Raw genomic sequence first — 11,995 nt, 5'->3', positions numbered from 1 at the left:
AGGTGATATTTAATTTATAAATCCTACTGTTAAAACAAAATTCCTTGTCTTATTACATTTCTTTGTTTTTATATATGATATTCTTATATTTTGAGCATGAAATTTTGAGCATGAAAAATTGAGTGTCACTCAAATTCTCTTCTCCTCTCTCCAGTCTTCCCTTTGCAACCATTTAACGTCCATGGAAAGTCATTAATTTTTGCATCCGGGTTGGCTTACTTAGTTCAGATCCTTGAGATAAATTGTAAATGGCAAAATAAACATGATACACTTCATGATAGGTCCTGAGTGCCATCACCATGATTAAAAGTCTCAGCAATGTCTGTTTTCTTTCATGTCCAATGACAAGGCCTTGTCTCTGTCTCATCTCACAGCCCCGACCTCTGCTCCCAAAGATCTGACAGTCATTACTCGGGAAGGGAAGCCTCGTGCTGTCATTGTGAGCTGGCAGCCTCCCTTGGAAGCCAATGGGAAAATTACTGGTAAGCACCTCGGCTTTCTTTCCAAGTGTAGCTGGGCCGTGGCCTGTGACTGCTCACCTTGCGCCCTGCTCTTGCCTTTTGTGCAGTGGTTTTCTGTCTCTGCATCTCGGTTGACTCCTGGCCCTCTCTGACTGGCTCCTCTTGCCCTCACTGATGAGGGGTTTCTTCTAAAGGCCCATGTGAATACACACACAGACACATTTCGTTTGAGCCACACCATGAAAGATGTGTGTTTCAGTTAGGATAGATCTTTTGTCTTTCATTCAGTGAAGCATTAAGACAATCTCCTAATGGAGTGCCTCTGAGGACAAACAACTAAAAAGGAGATGGTGGTTTAGCAATTATGAAATACAGAAGATGCCTGATGACCACGTATCTTTGTATGGCACGTGTGAAAGAGGTTTGTCTTAGGATTTTTAGTTTTTCACGTTAGCTTTTAGCTTCTTATTTAAATCACGAGGCTCAGAAAACACTTAATATTGACTGACAGAAATTGAACATAATGAATATTTTGCAGTGACAGATTTTATTTTGCCAAATATTGCTGATAACATCAATGCCTAATTAAAACATCCATTAGAAGCCTGTAATGCTAATTTAGTATGAAAAATATAATGGAATTCTATCAGAGATTTTACATTTAAATGATCACTTTAGGCTTTTAATAGATGTCTCCATAGCATATAATTATAATGAAAAATATTGTATCATTCAACATGCACACATTATAGTTTAATTAACTTGAACCACTGGGTAAGGAGTACGTAAGAGTCACTCTTTTTTCTTCATTTTTGCATGGAAGAGGTAGACAGTCCTGTTATACATTAACAAAGTCATTCAGTCATTCAGCGATACAGAGATAAGCAGTTTCAGACGACGCACTTACTTTATGTGAGTTACTTTCTGAAGTTCGCAGAATGAAAAGATAATGTAAAAATTCCAAATGTGATTTACATTTAAGTTGAAGTTATGTTTTCTCTAGGAAATTGCTCTTAGTGCAGTAGCAAACAGAATTTTCATTTGATCTGACAAATACGAGACAAGAAGAGAGGAGGCATAAAATCTCCCCAAGATCTTACACGTTCAGTTGTCAGCCTGCCAGGCTTTTTTAACACTGAGGCTGGCTTAGTCCAATTTGCTTCTCTGCCCCTCAGTGCTCTCATCTGTTTTCATCGGTTCCCTGTCGGTACTTGTGTAGTTTTTGATTTGTTTATATTTTATTTTGTTAGAAACGGTTACTCATAAGCATATGGTAAACCAACAAAGAAGTTGGAGAGGAAGCAAAAAACCAAATAAAACTGGTCTAAATGAAAAGAAGTTCTGATAAAACAAATATATTTTCGGTGAAAGATAAAATAAGTCATAATCTCCACCCCTTTGAATTCTCCACTCATATTTAAATAAGTCTTACTGGTTAATAGAAGCAATAGAACATGTTTCCTAACTCTGAAGAACTTCATTTTGCTTTTCCTGGGAAAAATAGAAATCCAGCCTGTAAGAAATGCAAATTAAGTAAGCAATAAGATTTTATGTGTCAAAATTGTAGTGTGTGTGTGTGTGTAAGGAACTTGGGGCACATACTTCATTTACAGTTGTGTATTCATTAGTTTTCATTCCTAAAAATCCATTCTCCCATAAGAAGAAGCAAATGGATGAGAAGCAATGCTATTGGCTTGTAAGTGCCTGGCTCATTTATGAAAACAAAATCATGCTTATCAACTTGAAATAGATTGACTCAATTTAATAGGAAGGAAGCACTAAGAATCGTTAAGATAATGTCTGCTGCATGTGTACGTTGATTGTTGCATTCAAATTACTTCCAGAAAATAAAATGATAAAATATTCAAAATACCAGACCACCAGGCAGAAGGGCCAAATTCGCTGGCCTTCTCATGGAGATGCAGAGGAAGACATCAGTTCTTTCCCAGTGAGGCAGGGCAGCTCTGTGCCTGTGAATGATGTGCTCTTATTCTACCTCTGTCTGTCTTTATCTTTCCAACCCCTTCATGTGCATAGCAGGCAGTAGAGCAGGGTGGTTAAGAACCCACCCTTCTAAGGACGGTGCTGGAGCAACTCAACCTCCTTGAGTATGACACTCTCACTTTTTCACCCATAAAATAAGGCTAGCAATAGAACTTTTCACTAAGAATTGTTACCATCAAGCGCTGAGAAAGTGACGGATGCCACTGGGCATTGAAACACACTGGCTATTATTATTCCAATTTGAGATCTATCTAACCTAAGACTTCACTAATTGTGTTTGAATAGAATTCAGATGATCATTTGTAAATGTAAGTACTTCCAAAAGATTAAACAACAACAAAAAAAAAGATGATGAAGAAAGGAATTCAGATAATTCCAGCGCCTGAATTCCCTGATCATAAAGTGGCAATTTAGGAATTTGGACTGATATGTTCAAAAGAAAATGGTTCAAAATAAATTAAACATTAGTTATAAGCTGGCGTTCTGCTAAGCAGTTTAGTATTCTAAGTGGTTAGATATTCCTGTTATTCTATTTAGAAATGAAAATATTTGGGTTTTATAAGGTAAATAACGTGTCCGAAGTCGAATAACCAAGAAACAGAATAATCAGAGCTAGGATTTAAAGCTCAAGTGTCTCCTCCCCTATTAGACTATGTTTTGCTCTAACTGAGTACCATTCTACTTGTCTAAACCAGTGATTCTCCATTAATTTTTAACTTAATTCGTATGAGGAGGGACTGAGCCTGGTAATTTTTAAAAGCTCCCTAAGCGATGTTAACGCACAGACAGAATAGTAAATCTTTAGTCTAAATAAACGCAGTGCCCAACACTATTTAGGATGAGGGATCCACACAGAGGATTAGGTTCTCAGAGATGGTTTCCTTATCAATACATTCTGAAGGCTAAGGTGATACTCTCTTTTTCTGTGTCATTTGATACTGTAGTTGTAAAATCACTTTTCTTGCCACTTGCCAGGCTTCCCAATCTCATTTGTGAGAATTTCTTCTACCTGTTCCCTAAGTGGTATTCCCCAGAATGCAGATCTTTTTAGTCCCTTTGTTACTTTCTCTGAAAAAGTGTCTACACTAGAGTCGGAGCTTCAGTGAATATCCACTTGTATCTTTGAAATCTTTATCTTCATCCAAGACCTAAACCTACCTAACTTCATATCGCATACATTTATAGGTGTCTAACAGATTGGCATCTAATTTCCCCATTCCATTCTTTCACCTTCACCCTTTTAAAAATTTGTCTACTGCCCACCACAGCTGGCCAAATAATGCACCATTATTTCCTATAGTTAGTTGTAAGATCATCTGAGATTGTGGACTCAGTTGGAAAAATACCCGAGAATCAAATGTGTCTTAATAGTTTTACACCTGGCTTTCCAAAAGTCTCCACAGTTTATCCTGTAGCCCAAGTTGGAGATGTAATCATCATGGCTCTTCCTCTTTATCCCCTTCCCAAATAATCGTAAAAGAAAATCTACATGTTTATAAAAAATGGCTGAGGAGTCTGTGTGAACAAGCTCCTGATTCTGTTCAACCTCTTCTCCCCAGTAACAACATTCCTGACACCTAGTGTGTAATAAATAAATAATTATTTGTTGAATAATTAATCAGTGAATTCATATGAAATATGTTCCCTCTGTTTGACTTGAAACCAAAATTCTAGCTCTTCTAAGGAAGACATTTTCTTAAGGTTTAGGAATAACATGAAATAAATTATTTATCTACTTAGACAGAGTCTCACTTTGTCACCTTGGTAGACTGCCATGGCGTCATCTGACAACCTCAAACTCTTTGGCTCAGATGATTCTCTTGCCTCAGCCTTCCTAGGAGCTGGGACTACAGGCACTTGCCACAATACCTGGCTATTTTCTGAGATGGGGTCTCACCCAGACTGGTTCCAAGGTTCTGAGCTCAGGCAATCCACCCACCTCAGCCTCTCAGAGTGCTAGGATTACAGGCGTGAGCTACTCCACTTGGCCCATATGAAATAAATTTTAAAAACTAAAGCATTTATGAAGCAGTTGCTATACATAAGATGATGTAATAGAAATACTTGCATTATGTTAAGTTCTTAAAAATATATAACAGCCACCTGCTTTCAGGTGAGAAGATTAAGACATACTTCGATCAAGCAAGTTGCTCAAGGTTATTACAGCCAGAAAACAATAGAGCTATGACTTGAAATATAATCCTTCTGAATCCATAGCCTACAGTTTTTGACCACAAAGAAGGAAGAAATGGGTCCTTCTTTGTCTCTCTACCTATATACATAGTTTTCAGAATCAATTTTTTTTTCAAGATTCAAAGCCCTTACTATACTGTGTGCTTTGCTGATAAGGGTCATATCACATAGCTTGGTTTTTCCAATACTTAGCAGCCCACCTAATTCATAGAAGATAAGCAGTAATGAATGGGAAATAATTTGAAGAAAGGAGAATGGGAAATAGTATGAAGAATGTATGTTAAATACATTCTGACACTTTGCTTCTGAAATTATAACTGCCTAATTGTATAAGTAGAGTCCAAATGACAAATGTGTGAGTTACATTTTATATGCATGAGACAAATGTGATTTCAATGTGGGGGTGACCAGAGGAGTACACAATTCCAGAAGTTTTAGAACTTCTGATAGCATATAATATTTCCTTAGTTGGCCAGTGTGGTAGATAAGAGACAAAAATGAGATAAAAAAAAAAAAGGAAAGGAAAATAATGGAGAAAGACTGAGAGTTGGACACAGAGAAATATACAGTGTACAGGTATTTAATGGTAATGAGAAACCAATGAATTTTTTCCAAGATGTATGATTAAGTGGAAATCTATAAGGTAAGACTTCAAAGATAGATTTAATATTTTTCAGATATACCAAACGTACACATCCAAATGAAGTTGTATGTTTTCTCTAAGGCCATTTATTAGAGTTGTGAGTGATGTAGTTCGTTTCTGTTATCTATCTAAGTTCTTAAATGAAATAAGGAAAGGTAAGTTCCCCCCAAATATTAGGAGATTTCTCAACTACAATTTTGAATTTTCAGAAGCTGGTGCTTACACATTCAACTTTAGCTACCTGATTCTTTAAAGACTTGAATGAATATTTTTTATGTAGATAAAAACAAAACATAAGCAAATATTTTATTTTCATCTGATAAGTTAAAAAAAAAAAGAAAAACAGGAATAAGTGTAGCTGTCCTGGGATGGGAGCACAATTCTTCAAACTTTCAGCTTCATCATGCATTTCCAATGACCCTTGAAAACTCCAACAATTCCATTAGATATCTAAGTGTAAAATGTCTGTGCTTACAGAAGGAAATATTTCATTCAATAAGTGAGTTGCAATACATCCTATGTGAAGACTATTTTATTAGGTTTTTTGAGGAATAAAAAAGTAATATAAAATACGGCTCTTGAACTAAAGAATATTTTTATCCTTTTGAAGAGATAAGACATGCTCATAATGAAAGTTATGTCTACCTACATATATATAAATGCGACCTTACTGGATAGGTAGAATTTGGATAGAGAAAGTGAGGAACGGTAGAATGGTATGAAAAAAGGCAAGAAGGATGAAAGTGATTTTGAGACTAGCCTTTCTGTAGTGAGGGCTTGTGCTGAGATATAAAGAGTGTGCATGGTTATTCCAGGAGGGAAGTGAATCTGGGTCAGAGTACTCTGTGACATAAGCATCGTAAAGACCTGTGAGTGAAGGTCCCTTGCCCACGTGGGGAAAGGGAAACTCTAACGGAAAGAAAAGATGAACCAAAGAAAGGCAGTTGTTTCTGAGAAAATTATTTACAAAGAATGTATTCCATACTTACTAGAATTACAGGCATCTGTGGCTTATGTGATACAGGTATCATTGGAGAATTTTGGCAGAAATGGAGGTCAGCACCGTATTCATGTAGCAAAGACAACCATGATGACCCCCTTTACAGTTCAGTCTGACAGTATGACACAAAATTACTAATTAGTGCTGTAAATAAGAGCAAGATCACAAATTGGCTATGTATAGTGTTATAATATGAATATTTTATAGGAATCCCTGGATTTGTTTGAGTGTGTATTAGTCTATCATGAATTGAGTACACTGCTAGCATTGAAGGCACATGTCTCCTACACAGAAAATAAATAACACTATCAACAGATCAGTTAGAAGTATTTGAGATACTAACGAGATCACCTATAGTTACTCAGCACTACTTGTTTATCTGCTTAATCAGACTGGACTAGGGCAGATAGTGTTGGGGTTTTAAGATTGTGGGAAAGATATCTATCATTCCAGTCCTTTTCCTAGCTAGCTTGGGTCACCCTCAGCTTTGTCATCTGTGAAAGGACAGCAACATTGCCCCTGCCAACCTCCCAGAGGCATTACAATAATCAAACGTGATCATTTATTTTTATAACACTCTGAACACATATTACCTTTTATACTTTCCAGTACAATTTTTATTATTTAAGCATGAGCCAAAATAAGTATTATCTTCATTGCTGTAATACAGTGAAAATTACACAGACTTGTTACCTGTGTTTCTCATTTTTCATCATGCTTAGATATTAGAACGTAGTCATAAGTAGGATTTATAGGTAGCAGATAGCATGCAATTTTAAATGGGGCAGATATTTTTATTGCTAACAGCATATTCCATTTTCTGATTCTCTATATTGAAACAATTATCTAAGGCTTGAAATATGAAAAGAAAAGACATTACTTGCAAAACTAAATACTATCGTTGATAGACTGTGTGTATACAATAATCGTTGTAAATTATATTTGGGAAACAAAGGTGTTTAAAAACGGAAGGGCACCGCACGCAGTCAGTACACTAACCACCCTCACATTCATCGTTCACACAGCTTACATCTTGTTTTATACGTTGGACAAGAACATCCCCATCGATGACTGGATTATGGAAACGATCAGTGGGGATCGGCTGACTCATCAAATCATGGATCTCAACCTTGACACTATGTATTACTTTCGAATTCAAGCTCGGAATGCAAAAGGAGTGGGGCCCCTCTCTGACCCCATCCTCTTCAGGACGCTGAAAGGTTTGTGTCATGTTCTACCTTTCTCCCCCTATGGGACTGTTATGAAATAGCTTAGTGGCCTGTGTGGGAAACGCCCCCCCACCACCACAACCTCTGTTCACGACATGGCCACAGTGGACGTTCACAATAAATTGAAATGTATTTTTTTATCCTCAAAGCTGACATGTCAAAGAAAGATCTATCACACTGTCTCATTTTCTGCCATCAGCCCAAGGCCGACATATTTAACTTGACTTTTTTTCATTTACAATCCTTATGGAATTTCGTATTGATGTCATGTATATTGGTTCTATTCAAAATGTAATGAAACCCTTCAGCCATTTTATGTAAAGGAATAAAAATTAAAATGCATTGAATTATGTGAATGGCATACTACTGTCAACTTCAAATATTTTCTTTCAGGAACTATAGGCCTTAGATATTAAAGGAAATTTTATTATGGCAAGACAGAAAATTTCAACCAAAATGAGTGTGCTTATTTTAAAGAGCAATAGGATAGAAACAATGAACAAAATCTCACTGTATGATTACCAGAAGGAAAATGTCATACAGAAAAATATCAAGGCCCAAGAATAGTGATTATATAAGCATAATTTTTATAGAAGTCCTCACTGTTTCAGAATACATTATTATTTTTCTGAGGGACAAATGGCTTCAAGAGTATCACTTAACCATCAAAAATATTATAATTTGAATGTTTTATAGCTGATGTTTAAAGATGTATATTTAAAGCATGCTACATTAAAGAAAGGTAACTTAGCTCTTCAGCGCGTGACTACATTATAATTCAATATCTGGCAGGAAACGATGATACCTAATGGCAAACGACTAAAAAAAATAGGAACACGTGAGAATTGACATTTTCACCCCCTTTGGCATCCTAAAAGAAGAGAGTTAGAATAGTTGTACAGACTATTTCTCAATTCTACTTGGAAAGGTACCCTGATAGAATGTGGACTTTTACATTCTGATGAGGGAGCTATTCAAACGCTGGATTTTGGTAACAGCTCATCTGGAAGTTTGCCAAAATCACACAAACAAGCATTCAGCTGGAGCCTGCATGACAGTTCTTAAAGACAGAGTAGAGGCTGGGAGGGAGAGGGGAGGGAAGAAATGAACGATTCTTCAGCTGTCCAGGTTTTGAGGACTTCATGTCTAAATCAGGTTTCACTCTGAATGAGCAATCGACAGGCAACTGGTTATTCATTTTGCGGGAGCATGAAATGTAACTAGATAGTGTTTTGCAAATGCTTCATCTTTATCCGTAGATAAGTGCCAAATTAATTTCACGCTCATAACGTGGGCCAACTAAGAGATCTGGGGGAGGATTTGAGATGACTTAAGGCATTCAAATGTATCAAAAAGCAGAGCAATGAGTTATCGCCTGATTTACAGACCCACGTGGATAGCCATCCTGTAGCTTATTTAATGAGCTCAATATTTCTTTTGGTGCTCTTTTCTCTAAGTGTCCTAAACACATCTAGAAAATGATTTTCAGAACTGAGAATAAGTTCAGGAATTTTTTTCTATGACATAATAGTGCACAAGAGTTATTTCTACTATCCTGATTTGATGTATAATATTCTTTGCCCTAAATATGTCATGTTTGATAATAGCCTTTTAAACAAAGATTGCTCACATGTTAAAAACATACAAGTTTCTGATGATTCTAAATTAGTCAGACATATTAATTTGCCCACCTTTATCAATGATTTTGTAATTTTCTTACAAAGATGAAACATGTTCTAAGATGTATAAATCACTTATCATAAAACATACAGAGCCACAATGAACCAAATCTACACCAAAGACACAAATTCATGCTGTGGCTCTCTGATTTAAGATTTTCAGTTCCCAAAGTTGCTTCGAAACATAAGCCCCTCTATTCATCAGAAAGCAACTTTGTTTGAATGAAGGAAAGGCTTAGGTGAGAGTCCCGAAGCTGAAGAAACTCCCCGTAGTCTACGAGGTAATGGACAAGGAGGTCATTGCAAATCTTGCTGTTAGGCACGTATCCATGAGCCTCATTCAGTCTTTGCAAAGCTAGCAACATTTTCCACTAGAGACTAGAGTTTTGTTTTTTTCAGTATTAGCAACCAGCCAAAGAGGCACAGGAAATTCATCAGTAATCGCTGGTTAATTGAATGGACAATTATAATTAGAAAGGGATTATTTTACTATGAACTTATGTACGTGCATAGATGTGATGTATCTAATTCTTTCTTTGGAATGTTAATTAAAAGAATCTTGAACTTAATTCTCTGCCACACAGGGCTCCGCAAATACCCACCTCCTTTCTGCAAATCCTCCGCAGGATACTTAGGTACTGTCAGATCACTGGCTGACATGTCTATCTCTGTCCTGTCCCAAGGGTCATTCTCACTGGTACAATATGGTTGGCCATGTTGGTCTACAAAGTACCAGTGAGAAAGGATGTTCCCAATGGAGCAGACCACAGAGGAGTCTTGCAGAAGAAGGGAATCACCCCTACACACACACAAAAGTGGAGTCTTCAGACTGAAAGCCCAAAAGAGTACAGTCAATTCTCTGGGCAACCTTAATCAGCCTTCTGAATTATGCCTTCCCCCTAACAGAGACTACAGCACCCAAAGCTCTGGACTAGCCTAGAGTTTAGTCTTCAGATTGCTTTGTATCAACATACATAATTTTTCTTGACAAATGATAGAAGCAATTAAAAATTCAAGGCACAAATTACAATACTTTTAAGCAGTTTCTTATCTTTAATGAAAAGTACTGGTGAAAATCCATATGGTTCCTGTTAAGCAATACTCTTCAGTAGATAACCTTTTTTTTAAGACATTCAAAATTCTTTAAGTTATATTTAGGTTAATGTTGCTAAAAGATAAACAAATCCAAAAGATAAAAAGGAGAATGGGATTTTCCACCAAAGGGCAGGGTAATTTGTCCCTGGCTACAAACAAAAATATCTGAGAGAGCAGACAGTGCATGCATGTGATTAAAGTTAAAGGGAATGGGGATGAGGGTGATATTCTTTTGGGGGGATCATTCCAAATGGTTCTCCCCTAAACATGAGGTGCTAATTAGGATAGTTTCTGAGTGTCCTGTGCTGGCAGCCAAATCCATATGCTTTTGGGATTGTGTGGCTGCCTATGACACTGACATATTCTGCCTTATTCTTCCTGGCGACCTGCATATGGCACTTCAGACAATACAATATTAGGATATTAGGATGTCAGTTCAATATCCTGTCCCTTTCCATAAACTACACACAATGCAATTGCCTTTCCAAAGCACCTCTGTCAACAACCCCTTAATACTCTAATAAAGGGTATTTTTAAAAATCATTAGTTTTCAATGACAAATAGAAGAGAAAATCTAGATAAAAAATTAAATTGTGGTGCTTAGTTTTGTACTTAGAGATTAGCTGCCTGGTGATTTAAAAATATATATCTTTGTTACTTCTTGAGTTAAGCACGGTGGCTTATAACTGTAATACCAGCACTTTGAGAGGCTGAGATAGGAAAATCACTTGAGGCCAGTCCAACCACAGCCTGGGCAACAGAGGAGACTCCATCTGTATCAAAAATTTAAAAATTGGGAGAGTGTGGTGGCATATAACTGTAGTCTCCACTACTTGGGAGGCTGAGGTAGAAAGATCAGTTAAGCCCAGGAGTTTGAGGCTGCTGTGAACTACAATTATGCCACTGCACTCACTCCAGCCTGGGCAACAGAATGAGACCCTAAGATATTTATAAATATCTTTATAAGATATTTATAAAACTTAATTAAAGCTTGCAGAGAGTGCCAGATTCTAACCACTAGACAGCCAGGAGGTGTCAAGATCAGTTCTATAGATTTACTGTATAACATATTTCCTATAGATAAAATACTGTATCATATCCTGAAAATTTACTAAGAGAGTATATCTTATATTGTGTTATTATCACAAAAAACAAAGGTGTTGGAAGTTTTAGAAGTTATTGCTATGTCTATGGCCTTGATTCTACTAAAGGTTTCACAGGTATTTCCTTATTCCCAAAGTCGTTAAATTGTGTACATTAAATATGTACAGCTTCTTATGTGTCAGTTATATCTTAATGACTTTTTTGTAGTAAAGCTTGTAGAATTGTGCCATAATAAGGATTCTCATACATACCATTTTCCAAAGAGTGACACAGAATTCTCCGCCTAGTACTTATGAACATATATCTTAGAAAATATATTGCATATTATTTTAAAATTAAATTATTATCGATCTCTGATTTAGAAATCTGTCCTATGATGTAATAAACATAAATTATGTTTATCTAAAAGGCGTTTTGTAAACTGCATTATTATTTAAGTATTTCAATTCTAAATAGTTTTGTTAAGCAATGATTTATGCTCTTTCTTTTAGAAAGGAAAGAACCACTACCTGTAGGGAATTTGTTTCGAGTTATTTTTCAAATAATGATGGATTTGCTGAGTTAACCACAAATAATGAGAAAACTTT

The 11,995-nt window shown here is 36.3% G+C and overlaps 1 protein-coding gene across 1 annotated transcript in view; it reads left to right on the top strand.

Moving 5' to 3' along the window:
• DCC (DCC netrin 1 receptor) overlaps positions 1-11,995 on the top strand; it is a 685,279-nt gene that overhangs the window by 574,754 nt on the left and 98,530 nt on the right. The window contains exons 17-18 of the mRNA XM_012801997.1: positions 375-482; positions 7,327-7,521. Coding sequence (XP_012657451.1) covers positions 375-482; positions 7,327-7,521 — 303 coding nt within the window. The remainder of the gene's footprint in view (positions 1-374; positions 483-7,326; positions 7,522-11,995) is intronic.

Source organism: Otolemur garnettii, unplaced genomic scaffold, assembly GCF_000181295.1.
Source record: "Otolemur garnettii isolate 467f Iridium unplaced genomic scaffold, OtoGar3 scaffold00012, whole genome shotgun sequence".
NCBI classification, from domain to species: domain Eukaryota; kingdom Metazoa; phylum Chordata; class Mammalia; order Primates; family Galagidae; genus Otolemur; species Otolemur garnettii.
Note: the sequence above shows the minus strand (reverse complement) of the source record. Positions and strands in the feature narration are given on the sequence as shown.